General features: G+C 40.4%; 1 protein-coding gene across 1 annotated transcript in view; it reads right to left on the bottom strand.

The window, feature by feature from the left end:
* CPA6 (carboxypeptidase A6) overlaps positions 1-27424 on the bottom strand; it is a 275249-nt gene that overhangs the window by 67323 nt on the left and 180502 nt on the right. Inside the window, exons 3-6 of the mRNA XM_014838490.3 lie at positions 24762-24886; positions 10830-10944; positions 8784-8885; positions 6498-6602 (exon numbers count right to left, since the gene is read on the bottom strand). Coding sequence (XP_014693976.1) covers positions 6498-6602; positions 8784-8885; positions 10830-10944; positions 24762-24886 — 447 coding nt within the window. The remainder of the gene's footprint in view (positions 1-6497; positions 6603-8783; positions 8886-10829; positions 10945-24761; positions 24887-27424) is intronic.

Genomic DNA, 27424 nt, shown 5'->3' with positions numbered 1-27424 from the left:
TGGAAAGTATCTCAACATAATAAAGGCCATATATGACAAACCCACAGCTAATATCATTCCCCTCTAAGAACAGGAACCAGACAAGGATGCCCACTTTCACCACGCTTATTTAACACAGTATTGGAAGTCCTAGCCAGAGCAATCAGGCAAGAAAAAGAAATAAAAGGGATCCAAATAGGAAAGGAAGAAATGAAACGGTCACTATTTGCAGATGATATGATTTTATATATAGAAAACTCTAAAGAATCCACTAAAAAACTTTTAGAAATAAACCTACAGTAAAGTTGCAGGATACAAAATCAGCATACAAAAATCAGTTGCAGGGCCAACCCGGGGGCTGAGTGCTGCAGTTCACACACTCCGCCTTGGTGGCCTGGAGTTTTGCCAGTTTTGATCCTGGGCGCAGATCTAGCACTGCTCATCAGGCCATGCTAAGGTGGTGGCCCACATAGCACAACTAGAAGGACCTGAAACTAGAATATACAACTGTGTACTAGGGGAACTTTGGGGAGAAGAAGAAGAAAAAAGATTGGCAACAGATGTTAGCTCAGATACCTATCTTAAAAAAAATCAGTTGTTGGGGGCCAGCCCTGTGGCCAAGTGGTTAAGTTCATGCACTCCGCTTTGGCAGCCCAGGGTTTCACAGGTTTGGATCCTGGGCGCGGACATGGCATCGCTCGTCAGGCCACGCTGAGGTGGCATCCCACATAGCACAACCAGAGGCACCCACAACTGAGAATACACAACTATGTACCGGGGGGCTTTGGGGAGAAAAAGGAAAAATAAAATCATTAAAAAAAAAATCAGTTTCATTTCTAAACACTAACGAAGTAGCAGGAGGAGAAATTAAGACTACAATCCCATTTACAGTTGCAACAAAAAGAATAAAATACCCAGGAATAAATTAAACCACAGAGGTGAAAGGCCTGTACACTGAAAACTATAAAACAATGCTGAATGAAGTTGAAGAAGACACAAAGAAATGAAAAAATATTCTGTGTTCTTGAATTGAAAGAATTAACATAGTTAAAATGTATTACTTCCTAAAGCAATCTACAGATTCAATGCTATCCCTATCAAAGTTCCAAGGACATTTTTCACAGAAATAGAACAAAGAATCCTAAAATTTATATGGAACAACAAAAGACCCCAAATAGCCAAAGGAAGCCTGAGAAAAAAGAACAAAGCTGGAGGTATCATGCTCCCTGATTTCAAAATATACTACAAAGCTATAGTAATCAAAACAGCATGGTATTGGCACAAAAAGACACACAGATCAATGGAACAGAATCAGGAGCCCAGAAATAAACCCACACATCTATGGACAACTAATTTTCAAAACGGACAAAGGAAAGTCTCTTCAATAAATGGTGTTGGGAAAACTGGACAGCCACATGCAAAAGAATGAAAGTATACCACTATCTTACACCGTACACAAAAATTAATCAAAATGGACTAAAGACTTGAATGTAAGACCTGAAACCATGAAACTTCTAGAAGAAAACATAGGCAGTATGCTCTTCGACATTGGTTTTAGCAGCATATTTTCAAGTCCTGTGTCTGACTAGGCAAGAGGAACAGTAGAAAAAATAAACAAATGGGACTACATCAAGCTAAAAATCTTCTGCACAGCAAAATAAACTATCAATAAAATGAAAAGACAACCTAACAATTAGGAGAACATATTTGCAAACCATATATCTGAAAAGGGGTTAATATCCAAAATAAGAACTTATACATCTCAACAACAAAAAACCTAACAACCCAATTTAAAAATGGGCAAAAGTTCTGAGCACACATTTTTCCAAAGAAGATATACAGATGGCCAACAGGCACACGAAAAGATGTTTAACATCACTAATTATCAGGGAAATACAAATCAAAACTACAAGGAGATATCACTCATTCCCTTTAGAATGGCTATAATTAACAAGACAGGAAATAACAAGTGTTGGAGAGGATGTGGAGAAAAGGGAACTCTCATACACTGCTGGTGGGAATGCAAACTGGTACAGTCACTGTGGAAAACAATATGGAGATTCCTCAAAAAATTAAGAATAGAACTACCGTATGATCCAGCTATGCCACTGCTGGGTATTTATCCAAGGAACATGAAAATATGAATGTGTAAAGATACATGCACCCCTATGTTCATCGCAACAGTATTCTCAATAGTCAAGACTTGGAAGCAAACTAGGCACCCTTCAAGGGATGAATAGATAAAGAAGATGTGATATATATACACAACGGAATACTATTCAGGCATAAAAAAGGATGAAATCTTGCCATTTGTGACAACATGGATGGACCTTGAGGGTATTATGTTAAGCGAAATAAGTCAGAGGGAGAAAGTCAAATACCATATGATCTCACTCATAAATAGGAGATAAAAACAACAAACACATAGAGACAGAGATTGGATTGGTGGTTACCAGAGGGGAAGGGGGGAGGGGGAAGGGGGGATCGAGGAGGGTGAAAGGGCTGATTAGACACACGTGTGTGGTGATGGATTGTAACTAGACTTTGGGTGGTGAACACGATGTTATCTACACAGGAATCGAAATATAATGATGTGCACCTGAAATTTATATAATGTTATAAACCAACGTTACTGCAGCAACAAACAAACAAACACACAAAAACAAAGAAGCATGTTAATTTCCAAGCATTTGGAGGTTTTCCTTTATCTTTCTGCTATTGATATCTAGTTTGATTTTATTGTGGTCAGAGAACACAATCTGTATGATTTCAGTTCTGTTAAATTTGTGAGGTCTCTTTTTTGGCCCTGAATATGGTATATCTTGGTATATGTTACATGGGCACTCGAAAAAAAATGTGTATTCTACTGTTGTTGGTGGAAGGATCTATAAACATTGTTGGATCCTATTGGTTGATGGTGTTGTGTTCTTTCATATCCTTGCTGATTTTCTTTTTAACTATTCTCTGTACATGGGTTATTTAAAATTATCAAATTGCTGATACTACTAATAAGAGTTGATTTTATTAAGTGCTTATTATATGCCAAGCACGCTATTAAGTCTTTTACGCACATTATATCGTTTAATCCTCCCTATAACCCAATGTGTCACATATTATTATTACTGAGGTTCAGAGAGGTTAAACAACATGCCTACCAAGATCACACAGCTGGTATTCGAACCCAGGGTTGTCGTCTGACTACTAAATGTGTGCACATAATCTCTATGCAATCTACTATTCTATCAGGATCCCAGAAGGGCTTGATGTATTTTCTTTTAGTTCACATTTGAGTAATGATGCAAACATTATAGTGGTAGCTGTGGGGACAGCCTCTAAGGTGGTCCCCAATGATTCCCACCTGTTGGTACCCATGCTCTTGTGTGATGTCCTCTCCTTTAATACGGTCTGGACCTAGCGATCACTTCTAATGGACAGAACATGGTAAAAGTGATGGGAGGTCACTTCTGAGATTAGATTACAAAGAGACTGTGGTTCCCATCTTGGGTCTGCTCTCTCTCATTCTCTCCCTCTTCTGCTCTGACGGAAGCCAGATGCTGTGTTGTGAGCTGCCCGATGGAGATGGACCCACATGGCAAGGAACTGATGTCTCTGGCTCACAGGCAGGGAGGACCCGAGGCTGCCAACAGTCACGTAAGTGAGCTCAGAAGCAGATCCTCCCACACAATCTTCAAGATGACTGAAGCTCTAGCTGAGACCTTTACTGTAGCCTGAGCAGAGGCCCCTGGCTAAGATGTGCCTGAATTGCTGACCCACAGAAACTATCTGGTAATAAATGTTTGTTGTTTTAAGGGGTTGCGTTTGGGGAAAAGTACCAAAGAAAGAGAGAAAGCAAAGGTAGGAAGTCAAACTTTTGGCTTCTGACACCACCCCTTCTCTTGGGGTCAAAACTCCAGGAAAACAAGAGATGGCAGAAACCACTGACAGATTGGGGTAGAAAATGTAAGAAAAGAGGACCTCTGTCCTGTCCAGCATGTCTGAGATGACATTGCCTCACATGATCGTCACATGCCAAAAAGGGGCAAATGCAGAGGGACAATCGGCAGTGTGGCATGTATCAGCTAAGAGAGGGCCAGACACAGCATCCGACAGTCTCCTGAGAGGCAGAGAAAGAGCCCAGAGGCTCCCAGAGGTGGCATGGAAATTAGATAAGGTAACAGCTTGGGAGCTGGTCATGGGACATCTGTGGCAGAGGGGAGATGACCTGTGGAAGGGACGCTGCCTAGAGCCCCTCTTGGAGCGGCCACCCCTGCCTTTTTTCGGAGACTGAAGATTTAACGAGGGACTGAGTGTGTAAAAGGTTATGTTCCAATGCTTGGCGGGTTTAAGGTTATTTAAATCTTTGAAGTCCCTACTCCTTCTGTGCCCCGCCCCTGCCACCAGCCTCCCCTGCCCCACCAAGTAGTCAGGTCTTTCAAGCAAGATGAGAACATTTCTTACAAGCCTGTAATGTGTAAATGTTGACTCACTCCAGTCACTGCTACCATGTGGCTGTCACATTTGGCAGCGCCATTGCTTCCACAAGGACACTGGGACAAGTGACCCATAGGCCTCCTTTTTTCAATTTCTGGTTGCTTCCCTGACTCAGATGGGAAATGTAAGTGATAAGGTAGAGGGGCAAGTGACAGCCATAAGAGCAAGAGTGAGAGAGGTGTGGAAAGGGCAGCAGAGGCACAGAATGTCTGGACTCATCTGTCTGCTTGAAGACAGCCTGCTGTGGGAGGGAGGAGGGAAAGCCCTTCCTTTTATCTCTTTGGTGAGATGGAACATAATATTGCTCCTAAATCAACTTCCCTCAATTGACAGTCACTATGCTTGCCTCTTCTTTTTTTTGTAGTTACACTTTGTCTCCTCTTTCTTGGAAATTTAGCTTGGGTTATAGGGACTGCCCAATATGGCTGTATAGATTGTGCACTGCAAAAATCCAGCTGGTACCATTCATATCCTATGACATGGTTTGACAAGTCATCTCCCAGAAATCTTTCCATATCATTACCACTGAATTCTCATTCTCATTCATTTACAAATATTTGAAAATTAGATGCTGGAGATTTGGCAGTGAACAAGATAATTAGCGTCTCTGCCCTTGGCATGGGTACAGGAAAAGACAGACAATAACCACATGAACAAATAAAGTAAGTTTAGGTGTTATAAAGAAGAAGTTGCACATGTAGGGATGAGGTAAAGTGTTTGGGAGATATATGCTTATGTCCTTCAATAATACACAGGACCGTAGTCTATAAACAATAGATCTTCCGTACTTAACCATTTCTTTCCCTTTTCTTTTTGGAAGTTGAGACAGCAGATATTTTGTATGTATATAATGGATATTTAATACGAGGTAAGAGAATTAATTTCTTATTATCTTTTGTATTTGTCCTACCAGAATAAATGGTATTTTAAGAGACTATAAATTGCTCAACACACTGAGTGGGAACAGTTTGAAAATTTTATTACATAATATTTGGAAAATTAAGGATCCTTTTGTGGGTTTGGGAGTGACAGGCAGATTTTGCAAATTTAGTACTTTCTTGACATTTGTGAGAGACATTTTCCAAAACTAGGAGAGTCCTCAAAATCACAAACCTCAGGAGGGCACATAATTTCTCCATAAAACACAGTGAAATACAACCGAAATATCTTTTGTATCCCTAATGGTTCTCTATAAGAAATTTTTAGCGTTATTTTCTGGCTTAGAACCTTCATTTCCCCAGACTTCTTTACTTTCATTACCAGTACTAGGGTTAGTTTTCTTTTAAGAGTCTTATTTAAAAATAAAAAACTAAAAAGTCAAGGTTAAAAAAACCTATGAAAGTCATTGCACTCTTGACAATGAATAGAAAACTATCAGAACATGATATGATGTTGGTCCATGAAGTTGGCCCACTCTTGGTATAGAACCCACTCGATACACTAAGCCTCGGATTTATGATTTAAATGAAGCCTTCAGAAAATGGAAACCATTATGAGTCATTGGCCATTAGAATCACTGAAAAATATGGAAACTGAGAATGTTAAATCCACAGATGCTAAAGGTCTTTGGTATCTAAATTATAGTTCCATAGCAGGAGGGCAAAATGCGAGCACTTGCTCATCTCTTTATTGTTACAGCATATGTGAGGTCACTTTAATGGAAAAGACAAGTGATATAGAATTTTCCAGCTGAATATCCTATGAGAAACTGCTCTGGAACACCATAAATTAGATTTTTAGCTTTCCCCCATATATCAGCTACTATGTTTCATTCCTAATTTGTCGGGTTCTTTCTTTTCAATGAGGTTTTGTAACGCCTACCTCCAAGGGCAGAGGCGAGGATAAACTGAGCCAGGCTTAGAAGAGGTCTTCATAAACATGAAAGCAACCCACAAAATCAAAGTGTTATTATCATTCAGTCAGGTATTGCTGGCTTCAAATTCCCAATTTTGTTCCTTGAGCAGAATAAAAACACATGGGAAGCACTGATTAGCCGAAATGGGCACTGTGTAAAGGGTTTCACTTACTTCTTTTACAAACCACTGACAAAAGGCAGGACCGATCCATTCTCTTGCATGAATACCACAGTCCATCCAGACGGCTCTTTTGTATGCTCGTGATCTTCTGCCCAGCTAAAAACAAGACGATTCATAGTAACCAACTCAGGCTTTTATTTTTAGATTTCACTGACCAGCATAATTTAATACAAATTTCAGCATCATTCTTCACTATAATTTGGTTCATTAGGTAACCCATAAAAAAGACAAAGAGTGTTCCTATCTATTTCAGAAGTCCAGGCTTGTTTATGCAGAAACAATAAATTTATTACCCTAATTACAAAACAAAGAACTAGAAAATACACAAGGAAAAGGGCAATCCCTTAAATAGGTTTGCTTCTCTGTTTTAATATAATATGTGACTGTTAAGTAAAATGCTAAATTCCCCTCCATCCCTCCTTTTTCCTCTCCTCTTCCCTCCCTTGCCGCTCCCTGCCACCAAGAGAATCAGAATCAGAATCCCAAGGAATCATAAATATTCCCAAGGAATATTTCCTAAACAAATAGCTTTGTTCTATAGATGACAAAGTCAAATTTCATTATAACACAAAATGGAAAAACAAAACCACTTGATTTGCAGAATCAAGTGACAGATTTTTCCTTTACAATCATATTATATCAATATTACTTAAATGTGGTTTCTAACCCAGTAATCAATAGGTAGCTCTTGACATTATATTTATAGTGTGTCTACTTTTCATTCATTCATTAATTCACTCAACTAATACTTCAGGAAAATCCTTTTCAATGTCAGACATTGTGCTCAGCACTGGAGATTCAAAGATGAAAAGATAAGGAATTTATATGCTCGTGGGGAGGGCAGACATGAGCAATCAATCGTTATGATGTTAATATGCGTAAGTTACTTTGGGAACATGGGAATGCTATGTCTAATTTTCCTGGGGAAGAAAAGAATATTTCTCAGAAGAGGAGCACTTGGATAGCTGAGCAAGACTTGAAGCTTGCCTGGCAGACAAGTTGGAAGAAAGCATCTCAAGCTTGGAAGAGAATCTGATCCCACCATATTTGAGGAACTGCTTCTGGGATTTGAAGAAAAATGGCAGAGGCACAGAGGCAAAGGACACATGAAATTCCTGGATACCATCGAATAGAGATAAGGCTTCATCCTGTATTTCATGGGACATGTGTGTATGTACGCATGTGTGAGTGAGAGCGTGTGCTCACGTTGACATCAGTGTAGAGATAGATTAGAGGATGAAAGGGTAGAGGATGAGGACTGGACAGGAAGTTCAGTACTGAGCCCGTTACTGCAATGGTCCAGAGAGAATGGATCCAGAGGTAAGTTAGGGAAACAGCAGTAAGGACCAGAGAAGAGGTTGGAGCAGATGCAAAAGATGTTTAGAAGAAAGAATTGTCAGTTCTTGTGATAGATTTAAAATAAGTGGTTAAAATAAAGGAGAGGAATTTAGGATGATGCTCATGTTTCTTGACTGGGAGCCTACTGGTGCCATTCTGAGTCTTAAGATGTTCTCGTGAATATTAAGATGAGAATGTCAAGAAGGCATGAAATAAATTTACAGCTCGAGAGAGTGAACTCCACTGAATAGAAAAGTCTGGAATGACTGTTGAAAGTGTGGGGTGGGTGTGCCCATGTAGAGAGTTGGTAGAGTGAGACCACATCTGACAATAGAATCCTAGGATTACCAGAACCTAGGGAAAGGACCCAGGGAGAGGAGCCAGTGAGTGAGACTGGAGGGAATGGTCAGAGAGACTAGAGACTAGAGAGAACAGACTAGGAGTCGCTGTTGATCTTGGCAAGAGAAGCTTTAGAGGAATCGTGGGGGCAAAGTTCAGTGAGTCTGAATGGCAGGGGAGGAAGTCATAGGTAAATCTTTTTAGATGTTTGACTGAGAAGGAATGGAGGGCCCGTAGGTGAGCAGCTAGAAGAGAATGCAGGGTCAAGTGCTGGGAATGACACATACCTTCTGACACATTTGTGCAGTTTTGCGTTGGTTCATCTTAAGTAGCACCAACTCACAAGTAATTTTGAAGGCCATTAATTTTTTAAGTGCACCAATAACTCTAAATATGTTAAAATAGTATTCTCTGGAATACTCAACAGCAAAAATTAAATATGGTTCAAAAAGCTAAGGGAAAATTTTTTCTTAAATTATCAGAAGATGTTAAATATGCGACACTATGAAAGGCCATTTCATTTCTTTTCCCCATCAGTCAAAGTTGAAAAGGATGAATGTTTAGTAAATACTTATTAACTTAATAACTTCTTATTTTTACCTTTAAAACAAAAAGAGGTCTTCCCTCATACGATTTTCCGATAGAGAACATGTGAATGAGGCCTGAATGAGTTATATTCAGATGATGCATCCAATTTTGAATCTAAAAGTAAATAAATGGAAAGCATGTCAGACTCTCACAATTACAGAGCTTTTAGAGAACACAAAGACAAGAATAAATCTCAGAATTCAAAGAGCATACATAGAGTATAAAATTGAACAAAAATCAATTTAATATTTTTAATTTTCTTCGGGATACTTAAAATTACATTTTCTGCCTTTTCAAATACTAGCTTCATGTCTTTATATTGTTCCCTTTTTAAAGCACACCTTCTACTACAATTTATCATTAATATCTTGATGGCAGAGTTTTATAGAAAATTAATCAATGTGTTCTGAGTTCTTTCTGAAAATCAAAATTTATTTCCATTTTCCCCCAAGTCTTTAACAGGAAAGAAATGAATCAGCTTCAGAAAAACCATCTAAGCTACTTGAAAGTATTTATCAAAGTTCCACATACTGCAATTTGCCGCTCAACAGAAGATGCTAAGAAAAAGGCTTTATCTTTTGCATTTAAAGGTTAGTCTATCGAGCCACACATCGGAGGGCACACTGAATAATTTCCCCAGTAACAGCGATACATTTGCATTGATCTAGTCATACACACTTATCTGTCATCAGGAGAAGGTATATTTGAGATGGATGAATAAGGCACTTAGAAAGATGGATGACATTTCTGACTTAAAAAAGGCTTGCAAGGAGTAAGGGAGTCACACAAAAGTGTCCCACTGTTCCATGATGTGCAAGAAAGAGTCTGTGATAAAAAAATAAATTCTGGATAGAATCCATATTTTCTTTTTTTCCTACTCTTTTTTAGTCTAATGAGCAAGATATCTATCTATCTATCTATAGATATGTGTGTCTATGTGTATATATATGTATGTACATATCTATATAGATATATTTTTAAAAATTGGCTTTTTTCTAGTGCATGTTAATAGCACTCCCATGTGCCAAGTTATCTAAAACCTTTCATTGCTTCTAATTTCAAGCTCCTAAAAAGTATGTTGAAACATGAAATGTGGAAATAATTTTGAAAAGAAAGTTATTACTAAGAGAACCATATATTCTCTTAAGAATATAACAGGATCTCGTTAATCCTATGTCTGACATTTCTTTGCTCAGTTCAGGGGAAGCGTGGAAAATGTATGTACTCATTCATTTATTCAGTCTGTCAACAGCTATCTACTTGGGGGTCTCTATTTGCTTGCCACTGGGGTTATAGTGGTGACCAAGAAAGAAATGGCCTGCCCTCATGGAACTTGCAGCTTATTAGGAGAGAAAGGCATTAATCAAATAGTCATATAATTACATAATTAAAAACTATGATAGGTGTCACATCCATGTGCTATGGATGCATGTAAGATGCTGTGGTTGGGGATGGGGAGTTCTGAGCCAGTCTGGGAGAGTAGAAACAGTTCTCTTCTTGCTTAAGCTGAGATTTGAAGAATAGGTAGTTGTTGTCCAGGTGAATAGTAAAGGATGTGGCAGTGAGGATGGGGTTGCTGTATTTTCTAGGTAGAATAAACAACCGCATGTTCAAAGGCCCTCAGGTTGTACAAATGAGGCTTGACCTTTGGAGGTCTCAGCTGCAGAGGGTGTGGGGCAAGCAGGAATGTTCACTACCCCTCACAAAATCGTTGTCCTCAGACTCTGGCTAACTCTGCCTTCCGTGGCTTCTTAGTTAGTGTCTTTACAACTACAATTACAGCAACATTACCTCGCTCTTCCCCAGTACTTCTCATGTCCTTTGTAGAGGTGGGTTGGGTAAAGCATATGAAATTCAAATTATTTTGCTACTTCTTATCATAGCAGTAAAAAGCTTAATGGAAGAGAGAACTGAACTGAGGTGACTAGGCAATGTAAGAGCTAGACCTTTTCTTCGTGTAGCCTCTGCCTCTGTCTTTATGCTTCTCTCCCAATCCTTAGACCTAAATGATAAAGATGCATTTGTAAAAAAGCACTGAAAGCTCTTTTGATTACATACTTCTTCTAAGGAGTGATAAACTTCATAATTATATTCAGAGAGGGATCTTCGATTTCTCTGGGTTTGCCAACTGCTCCCCTTTTCCAGTACTTTCTGAAGATCTTCTATGAGGATCCTGGATTTGAAATGATAGACACAATGAAAATTAAATGGTGATAATATAAAAATCAGGCAATATCAAAAGAAAATTATGCATCTATGAAAATAAGGACAGCAAAGATTGACATTTCTAAATTACTGAATGTTGGGAAAATATTCTTTTTCAGGAAAGAAAAACTGTTAAATAAATGGTGTAATGAATACAAAATGTAAAATTATAGGCAGATGTTCGCAAATAATAATAATAGTTATAACGACTACCATTGATTGAGCAGCTACAAGAACCAATAATGGGTACGAGCATTTATATTTATTAAGGACCTACCAGCTGCTAGGCACTCTGCTAGGTATTTTACATACACAATCTTAGTTAATAACTAAGACTAGTTAATAACTAGACTCCAAGTCCAATGTGACATTATGAAAACTGAAACCAGGCAAGCTCCTCTGTTCCCTTGCCACATCCTCCCTTCCTGCTGCTTCTATCTGTTCCCATCCCTTTCATCACTGAGAGACTTCTCTGTCTTCACCCAGCACACCTGACCCAAAACTCAGAGAGAAAAGGGAAAGGAGGAAAGAGCTACAGTCCTCAAGAGGAAACTGAAGAAATACCCAGAGTCAGAAAAAGCTATTTCACTGCCTGCTGGTGTCAAGAATGCCAAGAGAAGACAAGCTAATAAAAGTGAATGCATTTGGAAAGTGCGGGCTGAGGCCAGGGTGAGGGACTCCAGGGCCACTGCAATGTGTAGAACCAGCTCCTGCTGGAGCCGTTCATGTTCTGGATGAGACGTCTGAGCTAGATACAGGCTCGTCTCCTCAATACTCCCCTGTCCCTTCTAAGTAGACTAGAGTAACAGGCGCTCGCTCACTCATTTGGAATACTTAAAGCGCACAAGAGCAGCTCAGTGATTTTTCTGGGCTGGAAGTTAGCCAAAAAGCTTTGCTTTCATATTTTACCTTCCAAAAGAACCTGTTGCTTAGTGGTTTAAGTGCTATTAAAAGAACATGTAATGGCATCTTTAAATGACTTTCAAGGCTGATCCTTGTAAGCCATTTAATTAAAAAACTTCTCTTGAATTACCTGAACAAACACTTTTTGGTTCATGAAGGAAGTAGATTTGCTTAGGGTCATGCTGGGCATAGGACATTCCTTTTGATTTACTCATTCATTATTACTGAGTATCCATCATGGACAAAATAATTAATCAGGAATTGGTCATTGGCTTACTGTTCTTTTTGTTTCAATTTTTGACTTTAAATATTAAGACAAGGTGGAATGGCAGAAACTTGGTAAACTTGCTTGATAGTTGCTTGCAGTGGCTCAAAATGTACAGGGAGTGTTAAATATCGTCAGTCTGAACACCATCTGTATTAGTGCTTTCTTTCTCCCCTCAAGGAAAGAAGTTACAGATGAAAGTAGGTTTTTATGGACTAAAGGAGTTTACAATATTGTCAACATGGGTCTTAAGAACCAAATAAACCTGTATATTAATGTCCAAACTTCCTGTGTTGAGAGATCTAGGATGGTTAAGAAAGATGGAAGTGCGATTATGGTGGAGGTGGTTACAAGCTGTCAACATATTCCAGTTACCGCAGGAGATCTTCAGATATGTTTCCCTCACTGGTACCATCTATCCATTTCTCCTAGCTACTTTTCTCTATCCCAGGAAACTAAGGGAAACAAATGTAAATAGATCGCCAAAGCCAGCAATCTACATAAGAATCTCTTTCCGAATTCTCAGTTTAAAAAGATAAAAAACATAAACACGAAGATAGAAAGTTTTCAAGGGCTTAAAAATTTTTTTACAACGTTTACAAAATTGTGCTGTAGTGTATTGCTTTTGCAGTATTTCCAAAGGGGACAGTCCTTCCAAATAGAAACAAGTGCAGATAACTCATTTCTACTCAAGGTAAGAGCAATTCCTCGCATTCATCATTGGAAAGTTCTGAAGTTCTGATGCTGATCCATCTGTTTGTTTGGCAGCTCTTGGTAGAACAACCATTGTTCCCTTTAGAAAAGTAATACTTTCCCAGGAGGTTCAGTGCAAAAAACTATGCTTCTTAATTGATTAGATTCTTTATCATTTATCACTATCAATTGATAAGTGACATAACATATTACTAATCACATAATGAAATACCCAGAGAATTGTCAAAATAATTCTAATGGATAATTGCTCTTACAAAAGATTTTACATTTTCTAGTCAAGTTTGCTAGTGTTTTCACCAAAGTAAGAAAATTATAAAGATTTTGGTTTGAGGTTGTATGGAATCACTCTGGTTGGGTCTTAGCTCCTTTTTTTTTTTTTTATGATAATTACAACCTTGTGAGATTTCAGTTGTACATTTTTGTTAGTCATGTTGTGGGTACACCACTTCCCCCTCTGTGCCCTCTCCCCACCCCCCCCCTTTTCCCTGGTAACCACCAATCAGATCTCCTTATCTATATACTAATTTCCACCTATGAGTGGAGTCATATAGAGTTCGTCTTTCTCTGACTGGCTTATTTCGCTTCACATAATACCCTCGAGGTCCATCCACGTTGTTGTGAATGGGCCAATTTTGTCTTTTTTATGGCTGAGTAGTATTCCATTGTGTATATATACCACATCTTCTTTATCCAATCATCAGTTTCTGGGCATGTAGGCTGGTTCCACGTCTTGGCTATTGTAAATAATGCTGCGATGAACATAGGGGTGCAACGGACTCTTGAGATTTCTGATATCAGGTTCTTAGGATAGATACCCAGTAATGGGATGGCTGGGTCATAGGGTATTTCTATTTTTAACTTTTTGAGAAATCTCCATACTGTTTTCCATAGTGGCTGTACCAGTTTGTATTCCCACCAACAGTGTATGAGGGTTCCTTTTTCTCCACAACCTCTCCAACATTTGTCACTCTTGGTTTTGGATGTTTTTGCCAATCTAACGGGGGTAAGGTGATATCTTAGTGTAGTTTTGATTTGCATTTCCCTGATGATTAGCGATGATGAACATCTTTTCATGTGTCTATTGGCCATATTCATATCTTCTTTTGAGAAATGTCTGTTCATGTCCTCTGCCCATTTTTTGATCGGGTTGTTTGTTTTTTTGTTGTTAAGCAGTGTGAGTTCTTTGTATATTATGGAGATTAACCCTTTGTCGGATAAGTGGCTTGTGAATATTTTTTCCCAATTAGTGAGCTGTTTTTTTGTTTCAATCCTGTTTTCCCTTGCCTTGAAGAAGCTCTTTAGTCTGATGAAGTCCCATTTGTTTATTCTTTCTATTGTTTCCCTCAACTGAGGAGTTACAGTGTCCGAAAAGATTCTTTTGAAACTGATGTCAAAGAGTGTACTGCCTATATTCTCTTCCAAAAGACTTATTGTCTCAGGCCTAATCTTTAGGTCTTTGATCCATTTTGAGTTTATTTTGGTATGTGGTGAAAAAGACTGGTCAATTTTCAATCTTTTGCACGTGGCTGTCCAGTTTTCCCAGCACCATTTGTTGAAGAGACTTTCTTTTCTCCATTGTAGGCCCTCTGCTCCTTTGTCGAAGATTAGCTGTCCATAGATGTGTGGTTTTATCTCTGGGCTTTCAATTCTGTTCCATTGATCTGTGGACCTGTTTTTGTACCAGTACCATGCTGTTTTGATCACTGTAGCTTTGTAGTATGTTTTGAAATCAGGGATTGTGATTCCGCCGGCTTTGATTTTCTTGCTCAGGATTGCTTTAGCAATTCGCGGTCTTTTGTTGCCCCATATGAATTTTAGGATTGTTTGTTCGATATCTGTGAAGAATGTTCTTGGGATTCTGATTGGGATAGCATTGAATCTGTATATTGCTTTAGGTAGTATGGACATTTTAACTATGTTTATTCTTCCAATCCATGTGCAAGGAATGTCTTTCCATCTCTTTATGTCATCGTCAATTTCTTTCAAGAAAGTCTTGTAGTTTTCATTGTATAGATCCTTCACTTCCTTGGTTAAGTTTATCCCAAGGTATTTTATTCTTTTCATTGTGATTGTGAATGGGATTGAGTTCTTGAGTTCTTTTTCTGTTAGTTCATTGTTAGTGTATAGAAATGCTACTGATTTATGCACGTTAATTTTATACCCTGCTACTTTGCTGTAGTTGTTGATTATTTCTAATAGTTTTTCTGTGGATTCTTTGGGGTTTTCTATATATAAGATCATGTCGTCTGCAAACAACGAGAGTTTTACTTCTTCGTTACCTATTTGGATTCCTTTTATTTCTTTTTCCTGCCGAATTGCTCTGGCCAGCACCTCCAGTACTATGTTGAATAGGAGTGGTGAAAGTGGGCACCCTTGTCTTGTTCCTGTCTTCAGAGGGATGGCTTTCAGTTTTTGTCCATTGAGTATGATGTTGGCTGTGGGTCTATCATATATGGCCTTTATTATGTTGAGGTACTTTCCTTCTATACCCATTTTACTGAGGGTTTTTATCATAAATGGGTGTTGGATCTTGTCGAATGCTTTCTCTGCATCTATTGAGATGATCATGTGGTTTTTGTTTTTCATTTTGTTGATGTAGTGTATCACGTTGATTGACTTGCGGATGTTGAACCATCCCTGTGTCCCTGGTATAAATCCCACTTGATCATGGTGTATAATCTTTTTGATGTATTGCTGTAATCGGTTTGCCAAAATTTTGTTGAGGATTTTTGCATCTATGTTCATCAGTGATATCGGCCTGTAGTTCTCCTTCTTTGTGTTGTCCTTGTCAGGTTTGGGGATCAGGGTGATGTTGGCTTCATAGAATGTGTTAGGGAGTTCTCCATCTTTCTCAATTTTCTGGAACAGTTTGAGGAGAATAGGTATTAAGTCTTCTTTGAATGTTTGGTAGAATTCTCCAGAGAAGCCGTCTGGTCCTGGACTCTTGTTTTTGGGGAGGTTTTTGATTACCGTTTCTATTTCCTTACTTGTGATTGGCCTATTCAGATTCTCCATTTCTTCCTGATTCAGTTTGGGGAGATTGTAGGAGTCTAGGAATTTGTCCATTTCTTCCAGGTTGTTCAATTTGTTGGCATATAGTTTTTCATAGTATTCTCTTATGATCTCTTGTATTTCATTGGTATCTGTTGTGATATCTCCTCTGTCATTCCTAATTTTATTAATTTGCGATTTCTCTCTTCTTTTCTTGGTGAGTCTGGCTAGGGGTTTGTCAATTTTGTTAATTCTTTCGAAGAACCAACTCTTTGTTTCATTGATCCTTTCTATTGTCTTTTTTGTTTCAATATCATTTATTTCTGCTCTTATTTTTATTATTTCCCTCCTTCTACTGACTCTGGGCTTTGTTTGTTCTTCTTTTTCTAGTTCTGTTAGGTGTCTTTTGAGGTTGCTTATGTGAGCTTTTTCTTGTTTAGTGAGGTGAGCCTGTATTGCAATGAATTTCCCTCTTAGGACTGCTTTTGCTGCATCCCAAATGATTTGGTATGTCGTGTTCCCATTTTCATTAGTCTCCAGATAAAATTTGATTTCTTCTTTAATTTCTTCAATGATCCATTGTTTGTTGAGAAGCGTGTTGTTTAGTCTCCACATTTTTGCACCTTTCTCTGCTTTTTTCTTGTAGTTGATTTCTAGTTTAATAGCATTATGATCAGAAAAGATGCTTGATGTTATTTCAACTCTCTTGTATTTATTGATGTTTGCTTTGGTTCCCAAAATATGGTCAATCCTTGAGAATGTTCCATGTGCACTTGAGAAGAATGTGTAACCTGCTGTTTTTGGATGAAGTGTTCTATATATATCTATTAAGTCCATCTGGTCTAATTTTTCATTTAATTCTATTATTTCCTTGTTGATTTTCTGTCTGGATGTTCTGTCCATTGGTGTTAATGGTGTGTTGAGGTCCCCTACTATTATTGTATTGTTGTTGATGTCTTCTTTTAGTTCTATTAAGAGTTGCTTTACAAATTTTGGTGCTCCTGTGTTGGGTGCGTATATATTTATAAGTGTTATGTCTTCTTGGTGGAGAGTCCCTTTTATCATTATATACTGTCCCTCTTTATCTTTCTTTATCTGTTTTGCTTTGAAATCTACCTTGTCTGATATTAGTATAGCGACACCTGCTTTCTTTTGTTCATTATTAGCTTGGAGTATTGTTCTCCATCCCTTGACTCTGAGTCTGTGTTTGTCTTTGGGGCTGAGGTGTGTTTCCTGGAGGCAGCATATTGTTGGATCTTGTTCTTTGATCCATCCTGCCACTCTGTGTCTTTTGATTGGGGAGTTCAATCCATTTACATTTAGAGTGATTATTGAGACGTGGGGGCCTACCACTCCCATTTTGTGTCTTGTTTTCCGGTTTTCTTCAATTTCCTTTGTTTCTCGTCCCATGGTTTAATCTGTTCTGATGTAGAGCTGCTACTCTCTGTTGTTGTCCTTCTACTTATCTCCTCTGCTCTTGGTTTTGTAGCCCCTTTCCTTTTTTGGATTTTTCAGGAATGAGGGTTTTCCTGAGGATTTCCTGAAGAGGAGGTTTTGTGGCAATGAACTCCCTTAATTTTTGTTTATCTGGGAAGGTTTTTATTTCTCCATCGTATTTGAAGGATATTTTCGCTGGGTAGAGAATTCTTGGCTGTAGATTTTTGTCCTTCAAATTTTTGAATATATCATTCCACTCTCTTCTAGCCTGTAAAGTTTCTGCTGAGAAATCTGCTGATAGCCTGATGGGGGTTCCTTTGTAGGTTAGTTTCTTTTGCCTGGCTGTCCTTAATATTTTCTCCTTGTCATTGACTTTTGCTAGCTTCACTACTATATGCCGTGGAGTTGGTCTTCTTGCGTTGATAAAGTTTGGAGATCTATTGGCTTCTGTCACCTGAAGATCCATCTCCCTCACCAGATTTGGGAAGTTCTCAGCCATTATTTCTTTGAATAGGTTTTCTGCCCCTTTCTCCTTCTCTTCTCCCTCTGGTATACCTATAATCCTTACGTTGCATCTCCTAATTGTGTCTGATAATTCTCAGAGAGTTTCTTCATTTCTTTTAAGTCTTGCTTCTCTCTCCTCCTCTGCCTGCAGCAATTCTATATTGCCATCTTCCAAATTGCTAATTCTTTCCTCCATATTATCGGCCCTACTTTCAGAGCATCTAGATTTTTCTTAATCTCCTCTATTGTGTTCTTCATTTCCAATATTTCTGTTTGGTTCTTCTTTATCGTATCAAACTCTTTTGTGACATAGCTCCTGAACTCGTTGAGTTGTCGGTCAGAATTCTCTCTTAACTCATTGAGAATCTTAATGATGGCTGTTTTGAAGTCATCGTCATTTAGGTTATATATCTCATTTTCTTTGGGATTGTTTTCTGTGTATTTGTTGCTTTCTTTCTGTTCTGGAGATTTAATGTATTTTTTCATATTGCTTGATGTTGTTGATTTGTGCCTCCGCATGGAGATAGAGTTTAGTTGCTCCTTTCACTTGTTTCAGCTGCTGCGGTGGGAGGAGCAGCTGTTTATATTTCACCAACCAGGAACCCTGTCCGTAGTTGCTACCTGGGCCTGGGCCCCTCTTTGTAGCCACAGTGGCCCTTTGGATTCCCTCCTCTGCTGTGGGGGCCGTCACAGGGGGGCTTCAGGCTGCTGGTGCCTACTGTTGCAGCCCACCTAGATGTGCTCTCTCCTTGGGGTCTGCAACGGTGTTATGGGCTTTTCCAGCGGCCAGGGGTGGGATCACTTATATTTGTTGCTCCGTTGCTGTTGGCACCCACAAAATCTCACTTGTCCTCTATGGGTCGCAGGAGAGCTATTGGCATCTTCTACAGTCTGTGGTTAGTTCACCTAGCTATGCTGCTTTTGCCCTGGGGTCTTCCAGCCTTGTGGCTGGCGGCTGGGTGCCTTCTACTGGTGCTGTGCAGAGGCTTTCCCTAAGGCTGCTGTGAGCCTGTAGGGTTTCCTCCTAGGCTACGAAGCTGGGTCTCTGGAAATCCCCCCAGCCCCAGTCCTCTCCGAGATCTCCAGCTATCCCTAGTCCCACGGGGCGGGCAATGGCAGCTGGGGGTCGCCCCGCCCTCTGGGATTCTCTCCGGGCCTCTCCCAGAGCCGTGAATGTTTGGCGTGGCCCCTCTGCTAATGGCAGACAGAGAGTTTTGTCTGCTGCCCGGGCGGAACTCCGGTGCTTCCCGTCCGGGTCGCAGAGCCGGTCTTTGAAAGTTCCCCCAGCCCTGGTCCTCTCCGAGATCTCCGGCAATCCCTAGTCCCACGGGGCGGGCAACGGCAGCTGGGGGTTGCTCCGCCCTCTGGGATTCTCTCTGGGCCTCTCCCGGAGCTGTGAATGCTCGGCGTGGCCCCTCTGCTAATGGCAGACAGAGAGTTTTGTCTGCTGCCCGGGCGGAACTCCCGCGCTTCCCGTCCGGGTCGCAGAGCCGGCCTTTGAAAGTTCCCCCAGCCCTGGTCCTCTCCGAGATCTCCGGCAATCCCTAGTACCACAGGGCGGGTACCGGCAGCTGGGAGACCTCCGTACCCTCAGCGACTCTCTCTGGGACGCTCCGGGTGCCGCGAACACCAGGCGGGGTCTCCCCGCCAATGGCGGGGAGAGACTCTCCCCGCGGGCTCAGGTGTGCAACTCCAAAGTTTCCCTCTGTGTTTAGGAGTAATTGCGGGGGTTTAGGTAGGGTTCTGGTCACCTGTTTCCACCGTCGCTCCTCTGTTGTGTGCTCGCTCCTGCCCTAGATGTGTGTAGATCCTCTGGGGGCGTCCGTTGGAAGAAAGCCGCTTGTGGGTACTAGGCTGCTCGTCGGGGTCAGAGAGTTTTCACCTATTTCCACATCCTCCCGGAGGAAAGTCCGTCCGCCTTCTGATGTATATTCGCGTGGGTATCTCAGACGTCCTGAGATGCTGTCTGGATATCCTTTGTCAAGCGATAAGTGTCCAAATAATTGTAGACTCGAAGGGGGAGAGACAAAGAGGACTACTCACGGCGCCATCTTGGATCTTCCTCCTGGGTCTTAGCTCCTTTGATGAATAAACTCTTAAGCTTCTCAGTCTTATTTTAAAGTCTCCATATTTTAAAGTCTAAATAGAGCTAGCCTTTGGATCCCTGGTATTTATCCAGTCATTTAGGCCAGTGATTCTCAAGCTGGGTTGCTGTAAATTCACCTATGAGCTTTAAAAAGAATCTCTGTGGATAGATATCAGTCCATTTTAAAAGCTCAACAGATGATTTTAGTATATCTTCAGGATCAAATTTAGGCTAACAATCCAGAAACCAGTAATTTAGGCTAATTAAATCAGGAAACTCACGGCTATCAGTCATCTCAGATCCCATGTTAAATAAAAAAGGAAGAGAGTATTAGAATATGGCTGATCCTTGCTTCCTCTTTCCTCTCTTGAGTGTCTGTGCTGGATATGGTCGACTGCCTCTCAGCATTTATCCCTCCTCACTTTATGGAATTTCCTGTACTGCAAGGGCTGGGAAGCTGAAAGCTACTTTGCCTTGACTCCCTTGCAGCTAGGGTTCTAGGTACAAATTTGTGAACTCTGACAAGATAGGAAGTTAAGGGCAAGGCAGAAGCCATCTCCTGCTGCTGTTGCTATGACCATGTTGAGATCACAGAGATGTGACTTTTCAGAGGTGGTTGGGTGGCTGAACTCAGCACTCCAGTGTCCTGTCACCAGCTTCATGGCATGAGAGATGGTGATGGTAATGACAGTGGTGGCAGTAGTAGCACAGCAACAGCTTGCTGACCTCTGGACTGTCACATGATGGAGAAGTAAACTATTTCAGTTAAGCCATTGTGTTTTAGGCTCTGTCATGGGTTGAATTGTGTCCCCCTCAAAATTCGTACATTGAAGTCCTAACCCTTAGTACCTCAGAATGTGACCTTATTTGGAAATAGGGTTATTGCAGGTGTAATTAGTGAAGATGAGGTCACTAGGATGGGCCCTAATCCAATATGACTGGTGTCCTTACAAAAAGGGGGAAATCAGTTCACTCTGGGAAGATGAAAAAGTTCTGGAAATGGATGATGCTGGTGGTTGCACAACAATGTGAATGTACTCAATGCCACTGAATCGTATGTTTAAATGGTTAAAATGGTAAACTTTGTGTTATGTATATTTTACCACAATTAAAAAAAAAAAGAAGGAGAAAATTAGGACACAAAGATAGACACACAGAAAGGGAAGACAATATGAGGAGACAAAAGGAGAAGACAGCCATGTGCAAAGCAAGGAGAGAGGCCTGGAACAGATCCTTCCCTCACAGCCCTCAGAAGGAACCAACCCTGCCAACATCTCCATTTCAGCCTTCTAGCCTCCAGAATCACGAGACAATACATTTTTGTTTTTTAAAACAGCCAGTCTGTGGTCCTTTGTTACAGAAGCCCCAGCAGACTGATACAGGGTCTCCATTCAATAACTTAGACTGTGTCTTAATACAGGCCCAAGGAGACCAACCTGAAAATTAAAATAAATAATTGTGATGTGGCGGGGTTAGCCCCACTTTCCTTGTCATGTAGTTGAGTGAAAACCAGCAGATTGATGAGAAGTCCATGAAATTGAGCTCAAAAAAGATTTCTGTGTTGTATTTTCTTAGTTCCTTACAGCTGATTATTATTCCTACCCCAACTATAGATGCTCCTGCAATAGCGACTAACACTATTAAGAACTTTCCAAGTGACATCATCACTCAGTGCAAAGCCACCTCCTCAAAGCTTCCAGGGTGGGGTGGGGAGGCTCAAAATATTTAAAATTCCATTACCAATTTTTACAGGTTTTTAATTTACAAAATGATTAAAAATTTTTATGGCAGAATGAGTCATCTCATCTGTCATGTCATTGAGAGCAGGTTGATTATCTGGGGGCCAGACACCTGGGGTCACATTAGCTCTGCTTTAAAAATGACTATAGCTATACATTATGTATAGCTGTACAGAGTAAATGATAATCTTTTGAAAATACCCCAGGATACAATAATAAAAGTCAATTAAAATGATCTGTACCTACTGGTCCTGTGGAATTTAATTGACTCTTATGTGCTATTATCTTGGGACCAACAAAATGAATAATTCTAAATGATTACTCTCCATGAGGAGACAACTGATTTAAAACTCTCATTTTTTAGACTTTATTCTTTGTGACATAAAGTGTGATATTTTATTCTATATCAGTTCCACATGACCCATATTTAATGGCAGGAAATAGAGACTTGTTAAAATAACTGGTATACTCTTTCCTATGGAATAATAATTAATAAACCATGTGAATTGTTACTGAGCACCTATAGATGTAATTACCAAGCTCTCTCCTGCCAGGCATTCAGAGAATCAAAGCACGCCTTCAAAGCTATAGAATGACTAAAATATGTTCAATGTGAACAATAGTTTTATGCACAGCTGTGAATCTACCCTGTTCTAGAAGCACAGATAAAATACCTTTCTGCAAAGAGCATATCAGTACTTTAATAAGGCTGTAGTTATCTTTCTGGCAGGGAAGTATTTGTGTGGTCCACTGCCACTTTGCGCCACTTGGCCCAAGCTTCCACAGAGACTAGAGCTCTCACATCATTGGCTCACAGAACCATGAACCCACCCCAGGCCTTGCCTAACATCATCAGGGATCTTTGTGTCAGTTTTGGCAGCACAACCACTTGCTAAAAAGTTGGAATAGTTGAGGCTAGTCATTTACAATCATGCTTCTCATTAATTCACTATACTGCCCTTCTCCCCCCAAATCCTGCATTGACTCTCCATCTCTCCACCACTTTCTTTTCTCTTGTGCCTGTTGGAATCTCTCTTCCACTGTAAATAAACTTCCTAAATTCTCCAGTCTCTTCAGAGAACTCTCTCATCTCATATTCTTGCCCAAACAGAAATTGGACTCAAGGACACAGATTCTTTTGCGGCTTCCTCTTCTTCCACTCCAGCTACCATGGAGTCAGAAGGGAGGGGGGTCAGCCTTCTCCTGAACTCCCTTTTGTGCTTTCAGATCACTCTTGCAACTTCCAGGAAAAGCACATCCTCCTTTCAGCATCATGCCATTCCTAGTAGCTTACCTTTAACTCCTGGCTACTTCCTGATATTCCGGTCCCAGGAGCATACTCCTTCCCTCCACCTCTAATCTAGCCATCAGCCAAGGAGAACCAAGACTACTGTGATGATTCTTTGGTGGTTAAGCCCACTCATTCTTGACCACATCAGCCTCAATGATCTCCACTTGACTTCAGCCTTCTCCTCCACAGCTATTCGTTGAATCTTGTCACCAGCCTTAAATGTTCTACACCGTAACTCTTAATATCTAATAGCCTGTGCTTTGTCAAACTCCCTTCTTTCCAATTTGTTGCCCTCAGTCTTACTACATCTGTTTTCGATATAAAGATCTTCATACCTTCCTTGATTCTTCCATTTTGTCCTATCGTTCTTAACTCTGTATCAGGGTTACACTCTCTCTTCTCTGCAACTCTCTTCAACCCCTGTTTCTTCACTTTCGGTAGATAATTTTGCTTCTTACTTCATCCAGAAAATTTAGCTGTCAGTTATGATCTCTTTCAACTTGTTGTTTCTCCTCTCTATAATTTTAAATAGGCCCATATTCACCTCTTCCGTCTTGTGGGATAAGCTATCCTTCCTACTGTTCAGACCCACTCCTCCATCTGTACATTCATTCCTATCTCCTTCCCTCCTGGTCCTTCCCCTCAGCCTCCATGCCAAAATTGCCTCCTACACAGACAAATCCCAAATCTCAGACAGCCGTGGATGCTGCATCTCCCTGTAGTCGCTCCTCATTCTCTCCTGCTCTCCTTATCATAACTTCTAAGAGCAGTAATCTGCCCTGCTTCTATAGTGAGAAAACACTTGTCTGTTCTTACCTCCTGTTCACTTCTCTGTCTTCTACTCCTAACAAACTAATCCCACCATTACAGTTATCAACACAGTTTCCATTGCCAAACCCAAAGGAAACTGGTCAGTCCTTTTCTTGCTGGATATCATTGCAGCCTTTGGCACCATTATTGTTCCCTCTCTTGAAAGTTTTTCGTTTCTCCTTTGCCTCCTGTGACTTTCTTCCACTTGCTTCATTATTACTACATAACTATTTCTAAAAACAAAACAAAAATCTCAAAATATTCAAATCTGTTTGACTGTCTACTCAATCACCCAAGCTAGAAGACTTGGAGTCACCCTTGACTTCTTCCTCTTCTACCTCCATCCAACCAAGTGCGAGTCCAGGTGGTTTTGCCTCTGAACTATTTGAGTGCTCTCCTGATCCCATTACTCAGGTCCTGACTCAGGGCCTCGCTGTTACCTGGATTATTATTATAGTCTACTATTGTCCCTGCACCCCAGTGACATGTGGTTCCCTTGCTTACATCCTCCAATTGTGCAACACCAACCACAGGATAAGGTCTGAGCTCCTAACACTATACATCAAACTTCCCACAACCTGGCCTCCCCCAGCCTCTTCAGTATCTTTTCTTTCTACTTTCTGACTTGTACTTTGTACACTAATAACACAGAACTACATCAGTTCCCCGCACACATTCTATGCTGCTTCTTCCCCTTGCTCTCACTCTCCCCTCCACCTGCATGTCCCAAGTCTCATCCTTTGCTAACCAATGCATCTCCTGCAGAAAGCTGTTTCTGCTCATGCCTTCCCATCCACTTTCTAGGCATTGCTACGCTGCTCTCCTTTTCTCACATAGAAAAAACTTTCTATGTTTACACTGATCACTTAATGGTGTAGTGATATGTCAGTGTGGTCTCCCTCCCCTCCCCCATTATAGTAATCAGCTCATCAAAGATAAATATAACTGAAACACTGTGCTAGGCACTCAATAAATAACCTGAGCACAGCTACCATTCAGTTCAGTTTAGTACAAATGAATTAAGCAAGTGATAAAGAATGCTTACTTGTGCTGGATGTTGGCTTCCTGTAAGAAGGCTAACAAGGCTTGGGAACCGTTTTGGGGAATATGCACATCAGTAACTGCTCCCTCTGAGACATAGGAGATACTGCTGGGCTGCCACAGGTCCACCTGTAGTGCAGGAACCAACCTATAATTCATATTCAATGTAGGTGGGGAAAGATCCACGTCACAATGTCAAACATGTTATCTTGTTTGCAGACAGTAACACCAAACACATTCTGGAATTAGACTCAATCCTTGCCTCATCAGGGTAAAATGCCTATTTGATTTTGAATTTGGTGTCTGAATTATATCCGTATAGAATTTGACCATAATTTACAAGTCATAGTTTAAAGACCAACACATTCAAACCACAAGGTAAAAATGAGATAAAATAGTTTTAAGCATGACTTTAACAATATTTAAAATTCATTATTACACAAATATTTGAATAATACTAAGAGAAAGAAAGATATAAATTATCCTTCCTCCTACTACACAAGCAAAACTGCGGTAGATTGACAACATTTGGTTACTTTAAATGGGACATTCTGCAGGTGCCTCCTCTTTCCCCAGTACCTGCCTTTCACCAGTTCCTACTCAGCCTTCACGTGTCAGTAGAAACATCCCCTTCTCAGGGAGGACTCGGCAGCTAGGGTAGGTCTCTTTGTCCTTGTTCTTAGAGCACCTTGTGCTTCTTTCATTACATTACCTCCTCTGACCAGAATGTAAGCTCCATGAGGGCAAAGGATTTGTCCATTTGGTTACCACCCCACTCCAAGTGCCTAGAATGGTGCCTTGTGCGTATCAGCAACTCAATCATTATTTGTTGCATACACGTAGAACCCATATAGTAATTTACTACATGTTCACCACGTGTTCAGTGTTTTTCAGAAAAGCGGGAGCTACATCTGTTTGGCTCACTGGAGTGTCCCCAGTGCCTTGTCTAGTGCTCTGCACCTGATAGGAGCTCTACATTCAGTGGAAGAATGACCGAATCTAGCTGGGAGGGAGGAGAGCCCTGTTTTCTATACAAGTCTAGAATTATACTACCAATTTGGCGGTTTGTCTGTACAGTGATGTCTCTGTCTTCTCTCTGCTTTGGGACTCCCTCTTCCTGCATTTCCAGTCTTTGTCTGTTGCAGGGCCTTGATCCCTGCTAAGCCCTTACCTGATAAGGGTTAATTACTTCTCTTCACTTGGGTGTCTGTGTCTGCATTCTGTGAGCACTAAAAATACTTTGTGACTCAAGGAAATACACCTCTAGTGGCATAATTTAATCTGGAACAGGGTAGAGAGGCATTTATTTTGGGGACAAAAAGTCTACCTGCTTTCTTTCAAGTAGCTGACTCCTCCACTACCTTGCAAGGGCAAATCTGACTCAGCTAACATCTAGTCCAACAAGCATAGAAGAACAGAAGTGTGGGGCTGGAAGGGATGCTGAGAGGTCATCTGATCCATCTGTCAGCCCTTGGGCAAGGTACAGCTAGGACTGAACTAAACTGTCCCCAATAGCTGCATCTAAACCACATCTTTTAAGTCTCCAAAAGAGGAGAGTCGACAACATCCTAATTTAACTCATATGCACGTTTAACAAGACTGTCAGACATTTTTCTTAGTCCCTTACACTGCAGCACAATTTCATTTTTTCTTGTTCCATTCTTCAGTGAGCAATGGCTGGTTTCTTGCCTTTGCGAGATAAAGCACATGGGTATCTTTCACTTTTCTTTATACATTAGATGTTCTAATCCTTCAGTCATCTTTGCAACTTGTCTCTAAACCCAGTATAGAGACAGATTTTGATATTAAGGTTTATCGCTGAATGCCAGTGGAGATGAGGAAATAGTGCTGTATTCAGAGGGTAGAGAGCCACATGAACCTAAAAAAATATGAGTAAACGCTCTGGAGATGAGTCCATAAGTGCTATTTTCTGGGGCACATGCTAAAATAAGAATCCTCATCCCACAGAAAAGAGTAGCTTCCCCATAGGAAAGTTGCATGGAAGTAACACAGCCTCCAGCATGACCTGGAGAAGGCTTCCTCGGAAACTAATGTCATCAAAAGCAGTTGGTCTAAAGGAAACCAACAAAAAAGAATTTGCAAAATCAGGAATTGTATTTTGTTGTGATATTAGGAAAGTAAATTAAAATGAGTTATCAGCTTTTCTCCAGTAATATTTTGGGAAAAGGATGCTTGGATATGTAACATGGATATTACTTGGATATTACATGGATAAGTAACATGGATATGCTTGGATATTACATGGATAAGTAACTGTCTGAGTGGCAGGCCCTTGCCTATATCAAGACATAGGGGACGACGCTACTCATGTGAGATTTTTTAAGTGCCATCTGTCTTATAGATATTTCTAATCTTTTCAATAACACCTTGAGAAAGGAGGTAACTGTAGATACATTTGTGAACGAGAAGACTCAGGATCACAGAGGCAAGACCATTTTCCCAAGGATGCACAGCAAAGTAGTGGAACAGAATATGCCTAACTCTGGTGCCCATAATTTACTGATGGGGTAAGTGTCTTCAGGCTCTTCTGAGGTTACCTCAGAAGAATAAGCAACTTCGAGCTTCCTGATGTAGTGTTTGAGGGGATCTGGCCAGTGGGTCTCATACTCTGGTCTTTCCTGTTAGGGGTTATTTGCCTTATAAATC

The sequence above is a fragment of the Equus asinus genome, chromosome 12 (genome assembly GCF_041296235.1).
Source record: "Equus asinus isolate D_3611 breed Donkey chromosome 12, EquAss-T2T_v2, whole genome shotgun sequence".
In the NCBI taxonomy this organism is placed as follows: Eukaryota; Metazoa; Chordata; class Mammalia; order Perissodactyla; family Equidae; genus Equus; species Equus asinus.
Note: the sequence above shows the minus strand (reverse complement) of the source record. Positions and strands in the feature narration are given on the sequence as shown.